We start from the raw sequence: 21,721 nt of genomic DNA on the forward strand, positions 1-21,721 counted from the left end.
AAAACTCCTATTGCAACTTCAGTGGCACTAGTAGTAAAAGGTGAATGTAAAGCCAGGTCTATTCAAAGAAATGCTTCTTTGAAGCTACCATGACTTTGAGAAGTTTAGGTTTCAAGCTACAAATGTTCATGAAACACAAATCTCAAAATATTTTTTTCCTACAATACACACATCGTGTCAGCCAGTGCAAATCAAGACATGAAGGAAAATAGCGAAACAAACAAACCCATAAAACAGCTTCCCTACAAGTTACATCATTTAGCAGGCATAAAATGAGGGACTGCAAAGAAAGGAGACACAGACAACCAAAGTTCTTTTAAAAGTCTGGTATTTTTAAAGTATTCACAGACCAATTAAGCATTTTAACTGCATATGTTATTGTATGCAACTCAGCTGATCTATAATTTTACATTAACCAACACAATTCAGTAAATGTTATTGGTTTCATTGCTCTTGCCAAAACATATCAAAGATTCTAAATAAATCTTTCTGAATACATTACCTGTCATGGGTAATTTCTTACCACAAGAAATAGCTAGAGTTCAAAGAGTTAATAAAAGTAGGGATTCTAGTGATCTAAATCTATTTGCAGTAATTTCTGTCTCGTTGTCCTTGACATTTCACAAGCTGGCAACCTTCTCTGCTCCCCTTTCATTCACACTTCTAATAAGACAGGTTAGCTTTCTATCATTTAATAGTCATCTACCTTTCAAACCACCCGAGAAGCTTGGCTCTTCTCACATGAAGAATGATGCAGTAAAGCTACTGAAGGGTGTATAAAAAAAAGTAAAATGAATATTATAACAGACATTTCTTGTCTGTAACTGTGATCTCTTGTTTATTTTAATAGCTATACTAAAACCCCAAGGTATAGTTAACAGTATTATATACCTTGTGTCTTCATGTAAGAAAACATCCCCCAAATGCATTTTCTAATTTACAAGCCTGTGACAAATCCAAACTGCTGAGAAATTAAATTTTAAAAATATGTCTTCAGGTGATAGAGGACTGCTATTAACACTATTATAATTGTACACCACTTGCATCAAATATGACATTTCTGTTTAATATGTTTTGTTAAGGGTATACCATTTTATGGCCTCCCAATGAAATAAAATTCAACCCAGACGTTTTCACTTTCCAAGTATAATTCACTTCAAGGTATTAAAGCTTCCATTTCTTTTTCTTTCTTTCTTTTCCTCCCAAAAGGTTGATCCCCTGGCATCCATTAATTCCACAACAGCCTAGTACTGGGTCAATGAGTCAGTCATGAGTTCCTCCATTTCACACTAAGGCACCTCACTGACATTTTCTCAGAGCTACCTTTCTAACTTCTAAACAGACTATTCAAAACGTAGTATAACAAGTTTGAGAGGCATTAGGAAAGATTAGTGTCTGAACAGGAGGGTCTGGGGAAGTCAATGTTACCAAAAACTAGAGGGGGGAGAAAGGGGGGGAGGAAAGGAAAAAATGTGCAAGCTGGCCAAGTTTGGTCATTTCCGGGTGACTTGCTTCCTCAAAGGTCACCCTGCGAACGTTCATTCTTCCTCCAGCTTGTACTGATTATCTCAAGAGAAGGTCGATGTTGATAAAGGGAGACACAATAAAATAAACTCTGTTATCCAGGTTCTCCCTTGTGTGTTACCACTCTAACACAGCACATACTGTATTAATTCTGTTCCATCCACTGTAGGTGAACGAGTTTCTTGAAAATGAACCAAAACAACCCAAGTGTAAGGAACAAAATGGTCTATCTTTAATCCTTTGCCGAGCAATAATCTAGTATACACTACATTTTTCAAAGGTGGTCTACCTTTTGCCACAATTCAAGATGCCAGAATTACAGCTTGTTTTTCAGGCTGATCAAACTACTGCCACAGCCCTATTTTCATTAGCTCAGCATGAAATAATTCAGTTCCAGAAGAGACTACACATATTCAAAGGGGAGAGGGAAGAAGGGAAAGGAAAGGGAAAAACAGAGAGAGAATGCCAGGGAGGACACACACAGGAGGAAAGGAACTGGACCCACAGAAATGTAGCTTCCTAAAGAGATACACATTCTTTTGCAAATTTCAGGTATTTGGTTTTTAAATTTTAATGCAGAACTCTGTGCAAGTGGTTTGGATAGATTTTTTTTAAACAACATTGAGGCTGTAAAAGAACAGTTATGGAAAGTGTCTGCAGTACTTAGAAATCTCAGTTCATTAGTTAAAATTTACCTACTTCAGCACTTAAGCATGTGAAGATAAAGTACCTCACAGACCTCTTTCTTAAACAGTAACTGATGTAGAAAACCCTCCCAATTTTAATTTCCAAAAAAAAATATATATTTTTTAAATTAGACCTTTCTAATAAAGAATGAAGGCAATTAATATAATTATTTAATACAGTACTTGAAAGCAAAAATTGTGGCCAACTTACAACACACAGCAATGAAGAATGTCAGATTAATTCATTGCACACTCTGTTTTAAAATTATTTCATAACCTGTGCCACGATAATCAATGAGATTAATAAGATCAGGGATAAATGTACTTAAAGCAGCTCAGATGAATTTCAAATGTATGATAAGGAATACATGAATAATGAACACTGGCTAGTCTTAACAGTTTTTAAAGCTTGCTACTTCGATGGATAGCCTGTATTTCATGCACTAAATATTTACTTTAAGTACTCAAAAAATCTTTAGGATGGGAAAACAATTTACAGCATGTATATCACATGGAAATCCACACTGCCAAGCCCATCCATTTATAGCTACATGTGGAGCCAGAAGAAGCTACACAAGTATGCAGAAAACTTCAACAGAGAGCATGCCTTCAGATTTTGAACTCACACACAACCTCTACCCATCTTCTCTTTTGCACACTCTCTCTCACAAGATTGCTGGATAGATACTAGACGTTTCCAGACAGCTGACCACGAGTTTTTGAATGATTCACACTCTCAGAGCTGAAGCCTTTCTGTTGTACAAGACAGTGGATGCTGCTCTTAGGAGAGTGATGAAAATGGGTGGAAATTTTGTGGGGGTTTCTTGGTGGTTCCCCAAACCTCACTGCTTTTCAAGTCCCTGAAAACTTGATTAAAATATTTGAAAAGCCTGTAAGTCATTCCAAGCTGTAGCACAACTAACCTGAAAAAAAAATGAGGTATTTGTAGTATTAATACTAGTCTACTTCCCTATCATTTTGCAGAATGAACTTCAAAGCCTCAGGGAAAAGTTGGCCCTGATGTCATGGCATTGAGAAATGTAGTTCATTAAGATCTTAAGCAACAAACAACAGCAACAATTAGCTGCTATACTCATTCTTGATTGATCACTAAGAAACACAGACTCTGCAAATGAAAGGGCCTTGCCAGTACTTTGCCAGTCTACTTTGAAAAAAAAAGTTTTAGAAATAAGGTGTTTGCTACTTCCCTGTGTGGGGATACTCAAACTCAGATAATACTCAATTTCACCTTAACTTTTCATACTCTTTTGCTTAAGTAAGCATTTTCCCACTCTGATCCCTTTCCTCTGAGGTTTACCTCTTTGTTCCTTCACAAACAATTCTTCTCCCTTTCATATGTCTGCATATTTCATAGCATTTATGTCTTCACTTTTAGACATTAACTAACTCACGCATACACACATTTTTCTACCTGTATCCAACCCCTTAAACACATTTTCTTATGTTCTTATGGCTAACTCCAGTTTAGGTATATCTTAGATGGCTTCCAGCAAAGAAAACACTAACCATTTGCTTTATCCAGCAAGAATTCATACTAAAAAACTGGACAAGGAAAAGGAAAAAAACCCCAGTAACTTATGTTCTCTGACAGCATAATAGCTCTGAAAGAATGACTAATCAGACTGTTTCAGGTGGAACTTAGATGCCATGAGATATTCTAGTTATAATCTGAGGATAAATCTTTGGTCTCATGATAAGGTTTCTGCCATCCTGTTGATCTTAAAGTTTCCTTGTTAAACTGAAGACAAAACAGCAGTGCATTGACATATATTGCTTATGCTGCTGAAGTGTACCTCAGTAGATTTATTCCAGTTGTGGCTTTGTACTAATATACAATAAATTATTTTGGTGATGCAACACATCGAATGCTGGTATTAAATCTCCCCTAATTTCTATGGATTTTTTTTTGTTAGATAATTTGTGAATGCTTTCTATTTGCTTTAGCATCCCTTAAAGATTCAGCTCATTTTTGAATCTGCTTTTATCGATCTATTTTCATCTTAAGCTGAATCAATTCATAATAAATCAAGGTTATTTTCTAAACCCACCTTCCCTGTATCTTCATTAATTAACTAATCCCTATTTTAAACAGCATATTTAATCCCTAATGTATCCCTGAACAGACAGGTCAGGGATTATCTGGAGAAAACATTTATTGGCTAACATTCGTCATCTCTTACTCCCATATTAGATTTTCTGTAATGACTTAGCTCCACACAGCATTTCTCTTTCTAATGACATAACAGAAATGTATATATATATGAATCTGATTCGGGGGTTCTCTAGTAGACTGCCAAATGTATTCTGGAACACATTGTTTTACAATCTTTCCCCTAGAGCAATGCTGACCCTTAACTTTTACTATTTTACCTGCTATCCCCAACTCCCTTTTTTTACATTCAGTGGCATGAAAGAACATAGTTACTTCACTTCTTCACCTTTTGCCTTCCTTTTCTGAAGGTATGTGGGTTTGAGTATCTTTTTAGTACTTGTTTTATTTCAGTAAGTTGGGTTATTTTAATACAAATACATTTTGCAATGCAGCTGTTATCCATCCTTAATTCCTTCATGCTTGCAATAGCTGGCAGCAGCAGTTTAAATTATCCCACTTGGTTCACAAGACTCCTGGTATTTTTGTACAAACATTTCAGTTAATTGTTTTACTGATAACTCATTTGGTTGCTAGTTCAGGAACAATCCTTTCACTAATTATATACCCTACTTGAATACCATCTTTCAGTCTGTCCACAGATATTCCTTTATCTTTTGCAATGCCTTGATGTATTTAACTGCCCTCCTCCTGTGTACTAAAGCCAGACAAGAAGATTACAGTCACTTCCAACTGTCTTCCCTTATTTCTCAGTTTAAAGCTCTTATCCTTTGTTTGAGCCCCACTCCTAGGAAGTCACTTTCCCAGATATTCTAGTGGAATTCCAGGAAAACCAAATTTCATTGAAAAGTAAAAATCAAAATGTCAGCACTTTGAGGATATATCAAATATAGTAGATATTACCTCAAATTTGGAAATTTCCTTTGTTTTTCTTATAAGAGTAACAGTGATGGTACTCAAAATACTATTGACTTCCAGAAGAGCATGAATAAACATAAAATGATTTGTAGGAGGTTCAAGTTGATTTCTTTTCTTTAAAAAACATTTTCTCCCATAAGTTAGGACGGCCATACAATTTGCAATTAGTTATTCTACCTAGTAACTGAAAAACAACAGCATGCTTTGTGCACATACTCTTCTGAGACTGCAAACAGAAGTTCTGGAATAAAAATAAATCAACAAATTTAAATCTTTTTTTTTATCTTTGCCAAGACAAGTAAAAAATATGATGGCAATAGGACCTTGAATTAATCATTTCCTAGTATGAGTAGTAGTATACAAATAGAAGAGAAACATACTCACTATAAAAAAATGTTTTTTTAAAAAAGAGCAATTTTAGGTATAGTGCAGCCTTTACCTACTTTATTACTAGAAAATGAGAATCAAGAAGGGACCATATTATCTGAAGTATTACTGTATTTTTTTTCCTTCTGATAAGGTCCCATGTTTATGAACAATAACCCTTTGTATTTAACAAGGTAAATACAAAGGTAAGGAATAACAACAGTAAAATCACCCTGCTCTCTGGCTGTTTCTGTATATCATGTAGAAGTTGTTTTAATCTAATGTGTATTGTTGCATAATATCCCCAGGCACATTCAAGTAAAAGCTAAAGCTGTACAGAAAAGCCAACATTTTAAATGGGTCTTGTCATTAATGCTTTATTAATTGCCCCAGGCAATGCAAACCCAGAGCTAGGCAAGCTATAACAATATGACACTTTAAGGTCAAATCCAATTCCTGCTGTGTTTTATGGAGTGGGCCAAATATTGAGTTAACAGCAGGAAAGAACAATTTATTGAGCTTTTCTCCATCTCCTGATTATCTGATCTAAATTAGATCAGTTAGGTTGTTTTGCTCCTAAAACAAAACACCTTTTGTCCACTCAAAGAATCTTTGATTGTGTTAGAACATTAAACTTTAGTAACATCTATTCATTTACACTATACTGAATATAAAGAAATTAAATATAAATATAAAATATAATACAGCACCTTCTTTACCTTTACACAAACAAAAATACCATAATGAAATTGCATGTTTATCCACTTATTTAACATATATGTTACCTTCACATCTGAGGTATCTCTTTGGCTGTTCCTCCAGGACCTGGCCACTGAAGAGAAGGTTCGATCTGGGTGGTCAAACTTGCCGTCATTTGCATTTAGAAAGAATGTTGTAAAGGGCTCCTGTAGTTAATGAAATTAAGACAGATTAAGAAAACAGTACAAGGACTCATGCAGCAGGTTTCTGTCAAAATCCAAATACCTCTTGCAGATCAAAATACTTCATAAAGGCAGAATTAAAGAAAAACATGGCATGTCATAGTTACATGTATGCATGGGTTTCTGCACTGAACATCTGAGTATATTTATTGGCACTAACACATTTTGCACAAACAAATCTTGAGTTCTATACCATAAGACTAATTACCCATCAGTGGCAGACATATGTAGCTTAGTTCCAGTTCACAGTGACTACCTCCTTCACTGCAACCACGATAAACACATGCTGTGTTATTTATACAACTGAGCTTTGTTTACTCCTTGCATTTTGGTATGTCAAAATCTTTAAAAAAATTCTGTCTCTTAATCTTTCTTGCGTTTTCATTTAATTGAAAAGAGTAGGTTCCACTTTGCCTCAAGGTGAGAAGAATGGCTCTATGGTCATTATGAGGCAGACTATGGTTCCGGGATATGCAATTTTATCATTACTTTGGGGCAGAAGTAAAGAGATTTAATATGCAGAGTCTTTACTTTTGCTAATTCTATCTGAAACCATACTCCCAATTCTTACTAAATGGAAACAGCTACCAGCTTTTGGGGACAAAGAGCTCAGGTACTGGACAGTCACCACATTCCACTGCAGGGAAGGGGTTAACAGTGGACCAAATCCTTAATTTGACAGTAGAACCTGAATACTGAGATCATTGCCAGAAACCTGGATTTCTACCACTACTCCATTAACTCTCTTACTCAACTAATTGTTGGCAGTGTGTCTACAGGGATGGAAGTTGCTTCTTCGTCTTTGCCAGAGTCCCATAGGGAATGTTTTAAAGAGTGTCACTTTCATTAAATTTAAACCCAAACTTATTTCGTTGCATATCCTGATCATTTAGAAATTTTGTTAATCAAAGCAGCTCATGATTACCAGATCACAATTGTTATTACTGTATTATTCATCTATTATCTGAATTTTATTCTAAACATTCTGTTTCCTTCTATGAAATTTTTGAACAAGTCAGGAAACTCCTCCATCAAAAAAGAATTTTTGAAGGAATTATGCCATGTTATATAAATTGTGTGTAAATTGTCCAAGATGAAAAGGCATGAAGTAATTCATGTTTATCCAGTCCTTAAGAGTAACTAAAATATACAAAAGGAAAGCATGGATGCAAAAATAGTGAAAATATCTAAAAAAAGAGGAAAATAAAAGATGGAATTCAAACTTCCAGAGGCCATAGTTTCTCTACCTTTATTCCACATCTTTACAATTAATTTATTCTATCATTCACAACAGTCAACACAGGCTGCATTCTTTCAAAGAAAAAAATCAAACCTATTTTTTTCCTCTTAAAGCATTAGAAATTTGTTTTTAAAAGACACATTCAAAAGAATAGTATCTCATAAATATACTTTCATCTTTGCATTTATTCTAATCATAGAATCCTATTATGTGTTAGATCATTAATTAAAATAATTGAAATAAATACAAAATCATCACAATATAATTTCTTGTTGGAGGACCCTAAATCCCATTGAACAATCACTTTATTTGCACTTGTGAATATTGAAAGGCTGTGTGGTGAGGAAGAGATTTATAATTTAAATAGAATATTAAATTTAACAGTAGCTCAACTTGGTGAGAAGTATAAACTACCACAAAGAACTGAAATATTGAAAGAAAATAAGTTTTTATCTATCCAGATTTTTAAGTGCTCCATATAGTGAACATTATGTAAAATATAAATGAAAATGTGTAAGATTAAGACCCAGAACGACAAAATGGAAAACAATATACAGAGAAATTGGAAAATACTAATTTATCCTAAAATTCTATTAATATTATAATTTTAATAAATTTACATTTTTAATATTAGAATTATTTTGATTTTAAATTAATTCCTCCTCCCAATTACCTGTATATATTTGCAATAACAATTATGCTATGTTTTCTAGCTTGCCCTGACTGAAAAACATTATATGTTCTTGATCTGAACACAAATAATTCTGTCTTCTAACAACTCCTGCCCATCACTTTTTTTCTTTATAAGACATATGTAATTTTTGTGAATATTATTGTGGAGCAGACTGTGGATCATTGCAGAGGTTCTGAAACCAGAAGCAGTTGATGGATTTAAAAAAAAGCAGAAACCAGAAAAATGATATAATTACAATAAATTATGTAAAAATATTAATCCAAACTTCCATGACAACATTATTTTAAGCATCTGAGACAAATACACAAAAGCAATAAAATTCATAATCAAGGATTAAACTTTTAGTAGCTGAACACTACAGGGTGCCCTATTATGCTATCCTGCCATGGCCTGTTGTGCCTATCTTTTTGGATTTTTAATCCTTAGCAGAAATTCAGAGCTTTCACTTGCTTTATCTCAGACCTCTAACATAATTTTAAGGTAATTTTTATTCTCTTGGAAGTCAAGTGCTAATATTATATAAATATAATTCATATCTGTATTCAATATACTCATTTAAATACTGTTATTCTATGATACCAATTACTGTCATTTCATGTAAAGGTTTTGTTGCTGTGAAAGCTATAAAGCAGCACAATGTTTTCATTATAACTCCATCTCACTCATTACTAATATTCTGAATAAAATTCACGCCTTTTTCTCTGCCAACAAGAAGAGAAATTCGTGGGGTACTCAGTTACATTGAACACAAGCTTGAGCTGTGAGAATGAATTTTTCCATTCAATAGCACTTCGATCCCTCCCTTGCCTTTTAGCAGAACCCAGACTCATTTGAATCCTTTATGGTGGGAGTAAAGGAGGGAGGAGGAAAGGATATGGTCATTCTAAGACATCCTATGTCAAACAAAAATGTCTTTCCAGCGATTTGTAAGAGGAGAGAGAGAGCATGTAGGGGGTTTGTCAGAGTGACATACACCTTTTGCCTGATATATCTGTGATTGTCCTGCTCAAACCTAGTAAAAAGAAGACCCAAATTCACTTCTGTTTACCAGATGACACCCAGTCCTCCTCACCTTTGAATCTCACTAAAAATTGGTTTTAACTCAATCCAATCTAACTCATAATAAATCCAGAATTTCTTCCACTGAGTACAAATATGCAGTCATTGCAACAGAAACTGGAAGACAATTATTCTCTCCAAACATCTTGACTACCACATTAGAGAATCATGCTCTCAAATACTGATCTCTGTTTCCATGAAGATGCAACTGATTTACAAAAATATAACTTCTTCAATAGCAATTATTGAGAGCATCCCATTGTACCATAACTCTATCCTATTTCTGCTAAAAATCTGAAAACAGCGCTGATATTCACATTCTATGTGATTCAAGTCAGAATTCGTTCTTCCATTTTTCTTTTTCCTTCTGTTTACTTTTCAGGTCAAGTCACTGGACTATATGGAATTCTGAACTAGCATTCTTGTTTTAAACTATTCTGTCTTCTGCAACTTAAATATTCACTGCTCCAGATGAAATGCACATGAAGAAAATGAGTCTTCAGGTGGTAAGGTCACCTAGCCATAAACTATGAATATTCAATTTCATTTACACAAAAAATGGAACGATATCAACAGAATATTTATATATTAATGATGAAAAAAAGGCAGAGATATCAAAATTAACTACACAGGACAGAACTGAGGCTAAGACATACAGTGTCTTTTAAAAAACTAGCCTGAGGCATGTATTGGGTTTGTGTGGCAAAGTTCTGGTAGTGGGGGAGGCTACAGGGACGGCTTCTGTGAGAAGCTTTTGCCATGTCCAATAGCGCCAATGCCTGCTGGCTCCAAGATGGACCTGCCACTGACCAAAGCTAAGCCTGTCAGTTATAGCAAAGTGCCTTTATGATGACAGACTTAAGAGTCAGGGAAAAACTGCAGAAGAACACTAGAGAGAGGAATGACAATATGTGAGAGGAACAGCTCTGCAGACAACCAAGTCAGTGCAGGAGGAGGCGCAGGAGGTGCTCCAGGCTCTGGAGTGGAGATTCCCCTCCGGCCGATCGTGCGGCCCCTGTGCCCGTACAGCCCATGGAAGTCCAGAGGGGAACAAAGATCCACCTGCAGACCCTGGAGGAATCCATGCCAGAGCAGGTGGATGCCTGAGGGAGGCCATGATCCTCTGGGAAGCCTGTGCTGGAGTAGGCTCCTGGCAGGGACCTGTGCTTCTATGGGGAGGGGAGCCCATGTGGGAGCAGGTTTGTTGGCAGGACTTGTGACCCCACAGGGGACCCACTATTGCAGTCTGTTCCTGAGGGACTGCATCCTGTGGGAGTCACCCACACTGGAGCAGCTCATGAAGAACTGCAGCCCACAGGAAGGACTCACTTTGGAGGAGTTCATGGAGGACTGTCTCCCAGGAGCAGCGGAAGAGTGTGCAGTCCTCCTCCCGAGGAGAAAGGAGTTGCAGAGACAATGTACAATGAACTGAGCACAGCCCCCATTTCCCATTCCCCTCTGTGGGTGGGGAGAGGTGGAATAGAATTTAGGAGTTAAGCCCAGAGAAGAAAGGAGGGGGTAGGAGGAAGGTGGTTTTAAGATTTGGCTTTATTTTTCATTAGCCTGCTCCCATTTAATTGGTTCAAACTAACTTCCCCGAGCTGAGTCTGTTTTGCCCATGATGGTAATTGGTGGGGGATCTCTCCCTGCCCTTATCTCAACCCATGAGCCTTTTCCTCATTTTTTCTCTCTCCTGCCCAGCTGAAGAGGGGAATAGTAGAGCAGTTTTGGTGGGTACCTAACATCCAGGCAGAGCCAACCCACCACAATACATCGGATAAGGGAAAGCATCTGAGGGAAATACAAGGCAGCAGGGAACAGATTATCACAGAATTTACTCAGAAGTATGATACTAAAAGCAATGTTTTCAAGACAACTGACAGAAACCAGATTGCATCTGTCAAAGCTGAAAAGCAAGACTTAAAATAGTTTTTAAGGTTTTGTGGCAATTACACAATTCTCTATATATACACTTCAGAGTGGCTGAAAGTTCCTTACCTACTGCAAATACTGTTTCCTCCACTACTAAAGTCTAGGCAGGCAGTTTTTTCCCTTGGATCTCCATTACTACATATTGTTTTGTTCTGCTTCTATCTAGACTCTCATTTTGAATTTACTTTTTGCCACAGCTTTTTCATTTATTTCCTTCCTTTTTTCTCTTTCTTTTGCTTTTCTTTTTCTCTTTTTCTTTGGTTTACACAGTCTTCTCCCATGGTTTTAGTTTGTACTCCTGTCCTTCACTCTCAGTTTGTTGTCACTTTCTCCCAAAAGCTCTACTGTAACACATCTTTTCCCATCACTCTTCTCCAGTCTCTCAAAATACTGAAAGCATTTTTCTGTCTGAATCTCTTCATCTCTTAATGTCACCTTCCTCTTTCTGGACTATACTCTAATTTACCTTTTCTTATACAGTCTTCTTCACAAACTCATATCAAAGCTCTAGATAAAGAAATTCATGAGCAAGAAATACTGCTTTAACTTACAGAAATCAGACCTAGCCTTATCTATCAATTTCACTGGCACAATCTTCTCCCTTAGGATATTTCATTCTTTATTTTGTAACAAAAATATTTCTTTGTGGATCACTATGACTTTATAATCTTCGTTGCCATAATCTTTTCCTCTACACACACTTACTTTCAAATACCTATTTAGGGTTTCCATTTGCAGCCTTATCCAGTCTTATCATACTACTATATTTTTTTCCTTTTCTGAGGTTCAAACTTTCCCTGAATCTGTATTCTTCCACTTCTGTTGTCTACTCCCATTAGAGACTGCTTTTTTAGCTGGTCAATCATATTTAAATAATCTTTAAAATACCTATGTAGGAGTGTCCCTGTATTTAAGTTACCTGTTGTTTTCACCTTTTCATTGGCAACTTCTTCTCTGGAAATCACTGGTTTCCTCTTCTGCTTTCTGTTCTCACATATATTATTTGCTCTAACAAATGTAATTTGTCAAATCTGTATTGCAAGGCCATCAAGACAAAGACCTTGTTCTCTTGCTCTTTCAGGTGAGAACACAAGGAGAGCAAGAACTTCTACAGTATTACATGAACAATAGTAGTAAAAACGACATTGCATTAGCCTAATACAGGAAATGAATACTCCTTGGTGGGTTGTACATTCAGCCTGTAAGCTGACTTCCAGCTCTGAGAATTTGCCAACTAGCAAGAGGGGATCTTTTTCTGTATAGCAACCAAAATTAATAGATAAACATGCAAATAAAACTACTGTTTTTAATCTACTTTAAGGCAACAAAGAAGCACATGCACTATAAAATGTATTCAGTAGACAAATAATTTAGCAACATTTAAAAGGATTACAATGGTGACCCAACACAGGACTGTAATCAACACTTAGTTTCCCATGGTTTAAGAAATATATCCTGAAACCACAGACACATGAATTCTTCCCTTCTGAGCAGAAAGAAGGAGAACATGTCTAAGGGAAGCTGAGATGAGTGAAAACTCAATTACTGAGCTTTGTGTGGCTCTGTTTTGCTTGTATGCAAAACATGCTTAGAATACACCTTATGCGACAGATATTTATTTGCAGGGTGTACTTTAACTTAAGTAATTACACAGTGACTCAATTTTTCATTAATTAAGGTTTCTCTGTGAAACCTTCTGTATCTCATCAACAGTATCTCATCTTTATTCTGTAGATCATTGTGATAACACGTAAACTGAATTCAGATTCATTCTATCTTTGAAGTTTGGTCCCCTTCCCCAGATCTGATTTTGGTGGTAGGATTTAAGCACGAGGTTTCCAGAACTGATATAACAGTTTGGAGTTAGAATCCACATTTTTATATTTCTGAAAACTGTAGAGATATGAATTAATTTAGAAGCATATTTGCATAAAATATTACTCTATGCTGCTTTAATATAAAACTGGCTATATAATTCCCCTCTCAATCTGAAAGTTTAATGTTCTTACAAAAGGCTTTTTTTTTAATGTTGCATAGATCTATCCCTAGCTGAAAATAATAAATGCATATGAGCAGTATCAGATTTCTGTATTGTCTAGAGATAATTTTTGGGGGGTGGAGTTAGTTTTATAGTTTTATATGCATTTTTCTCATTGTATATATATATATACAATGAGAAAATTGTGGCGAGATATATATATCTCGCCACAATTTTATGTTTAAATTTATTTTGGATTTTTTGGGTAGGAAGGACAAATAAGTATATAAAGTGTATCTAGAGAATTTCTGAGATTTTAAGGTAGGGAAGAACAACGACATTTTAATAAAAAGGTGCTTTCATAAAGAAAAAACAAAACAGTGGTAAGTGACAGAAGAGATGCTGTAGATAAAGATATTAATGAAAACCAGGATCCAGAAATACTTACAATACGAACAAGCCAAGCCAAGGTAGAAGTAGATGTAGAGTAGTGGGTGTTGTAATGATAAGGTGGAGTCTGATCATCTTCCCATGTTTCATACCGTTCTGCATAGAAGACAGCTCTCTTTGGGTTCAAAGCGCCAATAGGCTGTAAAGTGACAAGAGGTCAAATATATTATCAGCTGAAGGGCAGCATGTCTGATAGAGCATAAGTTAATTCTGCATTAAGATTCACTACACAGGAGACTCTGCAACCAAGCCCATTCCATGCTGTAGTAACCCCTGAGATTGCTGTAAGCTTGGAATTTATTTTCAAAGGCTTTGTGTACTAGAAGTCTTTTGAGTTTCGTTATTTTAATTGACAAATATAAGTGATCCTCTTCTGCAAACTTTCAAGACCTTCTTGAAGCATAAGTTGTTTCCCAATTAGTTCAGTAACATTGTTCTGGAAATAGACTTCTAAAACTGCATTTAAAATGCATTGAGGCCAAACTAATATTTCTGTTGCTGTCATTCACCACAATCACACAGCTAATGAAAACTGACTTTTGCTCACACAGGATACTTTGTAATGCACAGTTAATGATGCAAAGATTTCACACGGAACTGCTGATGGTGTCTGGTGATCCTAAGCAGAAATACTTAAAAACCATGCATAGTCCTCAGGACTGGATGTACTTTCTGACTGAACAAAGCCACGTTTTACTGCATAAAGCAAACAAGCTTTGGATTTGAAAATAATAGAATGTGGAAGTTATTCACAAATTCAAAGCTCATTATGCGCAAACTTAAAGGGCAATCTATACAAATTAGGTGAAAAACAAAAGAGATGTAAGGCAGTAGTAGGAATTTTGGTTTTGATACATCTACTTGGGGAATACAAGCTTTTAATGATTTTTTAACCCACTTTATCTCAGAAGTATTTGCAAAATGTATTTGTTATTGTGTGATGTAAAAGTTACTTGGATAAAGAAAATACAGATTTTAGCTTTTATAGTAAAATTAACCAAACACAGAGTCTAATACTTAGAGGAGAACACACTTCCACACCAAATAATTGTATAAACTTATTGTAGTTTTAAATTATTACTTGATTTGCATTAATCAATTTTAATTAGAATTGATATTATTAAAGGTATTAAAACTTGAAAAAAAACATATAGGGAAAGACTTTGACCCTTTTCAAAATGCTAGCAGTATTTTTGCATTTTATACCACTGCACAATTTTTCTACTGAATTAAAATCCAAAGTAATTTAGAAAGGAAATGACAGTACAAGGTCAAATCACTGTGTTTCACTACACTAGATATGTAATTAAAAAATTTTAAAGCTACAGGTATTTTATTCTTTCAGCAGTGCCATGTTTTTTGAGATGGCTGCTTAAAAGACTGACATAGAACACGATGTTTTCTGATTTAGAGCTTGTTTTTAAATAGCAGTCTTTGGTGAACACTTACATTTTAAAACATTATGATTTCAGTATTCTTCACACTAAGCACTCTGGATGTTTAATACTTTGCTGTGTCATGGAGATGTTAATAGTTTTCTCATATGTGTAAAATTGAGTAATCCCAAAGGATCAGTGTTATCTGGTGTAGACTGCACTGAAAGACCTCACAAAACATTCTTGAAAGAGAAGTATGAGCCATTCCCTAACACTTTCCAGGCTCATTTCCCAAATAATGGAAATAGCAAAAAATAAATATTTGCATTTTTGTTATACTTGGTTTTGTTACACATCCTGCCATTGTCAGGAAACACACTGGCTGTTATAGCCTTTAAGTTATCATTATATAAAAATGATTGTTTAACAGCTTCCTTGAAAGAGACAGTCTTTTCCTATTAGACTGACAAACTGTGCAGATATATGTGCACTTTGCTAAATGATATCAGGTTCTCAGTTGCTTTGGGGACTGGATGGAACCTGCTGACACCACCCTCATTAAGGTACTGTGCATCCACTTCTCTGGCAGAAAAAATTCCAGTCCCAACTGCACATTTCAGGAGCTAAAGCAGTAATTCACACCGTAGTCTGTTAAAATGAAATGTTCACCCCCTCTGAGAAGCGAACACAAAATAGCAGACAAATCGGTGAGATTGTATTTGGTAATGGAGAAACACCCTGAGAGTATCTCTTCCCTCCACTATGAAGGTGCATCTTATCCTATGCTGCAGTGAATTCTGAGGCTATGGAAGACAGAGACGTCATCTGTCACAATATTATTGTACATATATGTTTGAAGTCACAGTGGAGAATGAATATGACGATTAATGCAAGATTGAAAATACAGAAAACTCCTGGCCTTTCAAAATATTGCTGATGCTGATTAGAAGTATTTCATCAAATAAGCGATGTGTTTTCATTATTCACTGCAAATTGACTACAATAACAAGGCCTGTGAGGTATAACTGATGCTCAAAATAATTACAAGGTATTTTATTTTATTTTATTTTATTTTATTTACTAGCAAAATTTTAATGATGGTTCAATTGATACCTTTAAATAACATTTTTAATATAATATATATATAGCTGTATTTAATGAAAAGGTTACTTCTCTCAAGAATTTGACAATAATTTTTAAACTCACATAAAATACTAATGCAAACACATCATCACGTTTTCTAGGTTGTTCAATGAGAAGTGTTATTTCAATTTAAAAGGTAAAAGATGTAAGGATGTAAGATCGTGCATTCCCATTTTCATGTAAAAATGCCTGTACAAGTAGCTAAAATAATCAACCTTCAGAACAGATATGATTAATTGTATTATATAATAAACCTGAAAAGCTGTATTCTGGATTACCTTCATCCTCATCAATATTCTTTTCAGTGTCATTATCTACTTTTTTTCTTTCAATTACTTTAGGATTCATTTGAAGAAAAATTCTGAAATGCACAAAACATCTGCTGAATAAAATGGAGTCTTTAAGCGAAATACCAGAGATTCCTTTCTGTTCTTGCACGATAACGCAATTTTCATGGGAAAATCTCTGGGAAGAATCTTTACTGGGGTCCTTTCCCCAGAGTGGGTGGAGGGAGGGAGGGAAGGAGAGAAGGAAGGGAAGGGAAGGGAAGGGAAGGGAAGGGAAGGGAAGGGAAGGGAAGTAAGGAAAAAGATGGGAAAAAAGTGAGGTAGAGCTTGTCTTCAGCTAGAAAGTCTCACCTCAACTTCTCAGAACAGATCCTGGATTGGATGAACTAGTGATCTGGCTGACAGCCTGGGACTGGGGAGATATGGGTTAATTTCTCTCATTCCACAAGCATTTACAGTGTCCATGAGGAGATTGCTTAGCTGTGTCTATAGCTTGCAATAGGAAGGTGAGCTGGAAGTCCCTGAGCTCCTGTAGAGGGGACAGTGTGCAAACATGGCCCCATTTATGCAGAGGTGACAACTGGGATCCCAGAAGTGGTGCAATTGTCTTGATGCAACACTGCCTGGGAAGGAGAGCCGGGAGCTGCCCATGCTTACACAACTCTGCAGCTTCTACTTCAGCCTTACCTAAGTTAGTGCTCAAATCTCTCTCTCTCTTTTTTTTTTTTTTTTTTTTTTTTTTGGTTGTTGTGCAATTTAAAACTTTTTGATTAACCCCAAATAGAACAGCTTTTGTATACACAAAGATCAGGCACTTTCTGAAAGAAAAAGAAATCCACAAATAAAATAGCAGGGAGGGGAGTAAATTCTGCGAGATCTGTCCCTGGCTTCTTTAGTGTTATTTTAATGTCCATGTAGGAAAATGCTGCTATCCAAGGTAATGGTAAGAGTTCATCCTTCACTGAAGACACAGATTTTCTGTAAAGACCTTAAATCTCAGTTGTACAAACTAGCAATTAACCCAGTTTTACTCTGATGAGGCACGGGTCATACCAGATGACAAGTTCTACAGTAATGATAGTCTCTCACGTTTCTTGGGAAATGTGTAGGATATATGGAGTTTTGGTCACTTTTCATAGCTTTACTATGCCCTTCACAGACTAGTAAGTCAACTACCTCTGTTTTAATCTAATATCACGGCTATAAAATGCAGATAAATTTTATTTATGGATCAATCCCAGTAACTTCACTTAATAGAAGAAAATAATTTTATTTCCATTTGACTGAGATTGTGCTGCTGTGTGCACTGATTAAAATGACTTGCACATACAAGACAAAGGTAAAGCTCAAGCTATATACTATGTCTCAGTCCATATCTTAACCATAAGACAAATACAGAAACTGAATTTGAGTCAAATAAATTGTTCTGAATGTTTTTGAAAAAGTTCTTTTCATAATGTTCTATAAAATGCTTTTTCTAAACACACCATTTGTATTTTATTGCAAAAAAGCCCTCTGTAAGGACTCATATTAAATAGAATTATCTTCCACAAAATGGTTTTATAAGATATTCTTTACTCCAAAAAACAGAACAAGTCACTGTATGAAAATGTGGCCTATTCAGCCACTTCACTTCTGATGTACTAAAATCTGCTGTTTCAGTTTATTTATGTTTCTTTCCTCCATTTAAAAATAAAGTAAGTATTTACTTTAACATTAAAACACACTACTATTAGCATCTTTCTTTTTTTTTCTGGCCAATCTCTTTAGATATCTGGCCTTTGAATAAGTCAATGCATATTGTCAATACATCTAGTGTTTACATCCGCTGGACATGTTTTGTTAGTTCATGTAAAGTTTACTTTGCCAGCTATCTTCCTAGAACTATATTCTCTTATGAGAGCAGAACTAGATGTAGCATCCTATTTATCTAGCCACTGAAATATTCAGCCTATCTTCACTCTAATTTATTCAGCAGCTAACTTATCTGTTGGTTTTTTGGTTTTTTTTTTGGAAATGCACTGCACAAAATTGTAGCTGGGTACAAAAGGAATATTGAACGCAGCTTTATTTGGCTCTGGCTGAAAACTGACTGAGCTTTTCCCGACTGCTTGCTTTTTTATTAAAAACACCCACTGAAAAATGACCTATAAATAGGACATCTTAGGATGATACTTCAAACTTAAAAATAAATTTCAATTTCATCTGAATTTGTAAACAGATTTTCTTCAGCATCCTAATATGAAAAACAGATATCAACAATATCAAATGTAAGAGTACTCACAGATTCATAGTACCAGAGTTTCACTCAGTAAATGAACTTTTTATTTATGGAAAACACATGTTTAATTGTGTGGATTTAATTGTGTGTAGTTTTTCTTCTGATGGAAGAGTTGCATGTGATAAAGAGAGAAATTTAATTTTACAGAAACCGATTCCATTTTTCCAACAAAGGGCTCTTAATAAGCCCATAAACTCCATTCCACAGCATATACATTTTTGGAAGTATTAAGTGTGGTTGCCTTGAAATATTCACACTTGGATGTGTTCATTTGCATTATTACATTTAGAAGCCTTGGGGCTTTATCACTTCCTTTTCTTGAAATGGCACAGTAATAAGGAAAAGTGGTTATGCTTATCACCACCCATCAGTCAAACACCTTCTATATTAAAAAAACATCATTTTTTCCACTCCGTGAATGGGTGTGTGATGTTTCATACAGATGTCAATATTAGTATTACTTTGCCTGCTGAAGAAATCATTTTATTTAACAGGATGTATGACTGGAAGTAAATGAGGAGAGATTCCCGTTTACACTTTAATGAGCAGGGACAATGCAGCATGTCAAAACCATGCATTCACTATAATTTAGGAGTAAAAGTCACACAATTTTACACAAACAAACCATACCACATTTTAAGTGTCTTGAACCTCACCAAAAATCAGTGTATAGTAAGGGCTGTGCACATGATTCCTGGACTAATGTTTAATATCCTAAGTATTCTTCCAAAGCAAATCTCAACAAAGAAAATAAGCAGATCACCTGATGGTTTGATACTGAAAAGATAATCTATGTACCCATGACAGCCTCTTTCATTAGCTTTTGATCCTGTCAAACAATAAATATAACCTTTAACCTTGTATATGTAATGAATAAAACTTGAACCTACACTGTCTAATCAAATGAGAAGTCCAATATATCCCACAAACAGTGGGACATGGCACATTCCATGCCCATGAACCCTAGTTTTAAATCTAAAATTATACGTAAAAGGAAAAAAACAAAAAGCCTTGATAAGAGAATTTCCAAGCACCTAAAAGAAAAAAGGCAGAGGAATTTTCACACTAATATTTAAATATAATTGTTCTGGGAGAACAAGTAATATCGGGATGGAAAAATACCACAGTAAGGAGTGCTACGTAAAACCAGAATAAAATGGAATAGAAAATGGAAGAAAAGGACGAGCTACATGTTCAAGATGGCTTTGCACAAATGTAACTATTTAAGTTTAGACTAAATGCAAAAGGCACATATTACTCCATTACTGACATCATAAGCCAGACAAACACCTTTAATTTCATCTCCAAAAAACGTATGAATTGCATTTGATATGTATGTTCACTTAGGAGTTGTGATATCACAAAAGTGGTGTATCATATTTTATACAGAAAGCCTAGAAGCCAAAGATTGAAAAAACTTCAAAAGTAGTGTAGTCAATTATCAGAAGTGACACTAGAGTTTTGTATGAACTTTGAGCAAGAATACACAAAATATTTTTTAAAAGCCAGATTTAGCACCTACGTTTAGCTACAAAAAACTATTTTAAACCAAGAAAACAAAGCATGGCAGGTGATTTCTCTTTTAATTTCATGGCTTCTTTGGGCTCTTTTACCATATATGAATAGTGTTAGAATTCTAAATAATTTCAGAAGATTGTTTGAGGACTATTAATTGCTAAATATCAAGTGATGCCTTGAGGTGAAACCTAAGGCGTCACAAGGACAGAGGCTTTGTGAAACTAAGGGCAAAATTTGCAGGGAGACAGAAGGTCAGGAACTGACAAAGGAGATTTTATCCATCAACAGTTTAGCTGGAGGTTCTGATCTGCTATCAAATCTGCAGGAACATGTCTCCATTGCAGGGAAAAATCTGACAGAAGGAAGTTGCTCCTCGTGGAAAGGATACTGTGTGGGCCTGCCCCAGAGGTTTGGCTGAGGTTTGATAGCTCATTCAATAATGTTAAGAATAAATCACTAAGTCCTGCTTTTAAGCACCAGGCTACTCAGGATTCACCTCCATGACAAGTAAAAAAGGATATCTTACAGGTACAGGACAATATTGAAAATGAAAACAGAATTGACAAGGCAATACCTCAGAGACATTCAAATTTTTAAGATTTTTACCAAAAATGCAAAAATTGAAACAGGACGCAAGTAACAGTACCCAAGTAAAGTATTCCATACTAACCGGCCACTGCATTTTAAAATAAATCATTAATCTACTTTTCCTTTCAAAACCATGATGAAATGAAATCTATCCAATATTATTATAATAAACACCACAAAAAAAATTGACAATTACAATCCTTTTATCCTGAGGTATTCCACAAGACTTAAGAGATTTCACATGTGTTTTCTCATATATCCATGGGATAAATGCAGCCCAGATATTGCCAGAAAGGAAAGATCATTTTCCTTGACTAGCTTTGTGTATGCTTTTCAGTGGTCAAAACCCTAGCTGTTCCAGAAGAAACCACCGATAGCTTTGCTAAGTTTTCAAATTGGCAAGAAAAGGTGCACATTGCATGGATTCTTGATGAAAAATAAAGAGCCATGGACTTGATTTTACATTTCCTTTTGAGGAGAGCACTAATAAAAATACAGTGATAATTAATAAGCTATGCAAGCACTAATTCCATAATGAGTCTTTACTAACTCATGAAGAAAACCTGTCTATTCAGCTATCACACTACTTCCTGTAGCAATTACATACTT

At 35.3% G+C, this 21,721-nt stretch overlaps 1 protein-coding gene across 11 annotated transcripts in view; it reads right to left on the bottom strand.

Annotated features, from left to right (window-relative positions):
- NBEA (neurobeachin) overlaps nucleotides 1-21,721 on the bottom strand; it is a 467,529-nt gene that overhangs the window by 61,188 nt on the left and 384,620 nt on the right. For all 11 annotated transcript variants that reach the window (XM_042014378.1, XM_042014387.1, XM_042014386.1 and 8 more), the window contains 2 exons: nucleotides 13,918-14,058; nucleotides 6,411-6,530 (listed from right to left, as the gene is read on the bottom strand). In XM_042014378.1, coding sequence (XP_041870312.1) covers nucleotides 6,411-6,530; nucleotides 13,918-14,058 — 261 coding nt within the window. The remainder of the gene's footprint in view (nucleotides 1-6,410; nucleotides 6,531-13,917; nucleotides 14,059-21,721) is intronic.

Source organism: Corvus kubaryi, unplaced genomic scaffold (assembly GCF_017639235.1).
Source record: "Corvus kubaryi isolate FWS band 111438036 unplaced genomic scaffold, C.kubaryi_AGA036_p1.0 split1-65, whole genome shotgun sequence".
Lineage (NCBI taxonomy): Eukaryota > Metazoa > Chordata > Aves > Passeriformes > Corvidae > Corvus > Corvus kubaryi.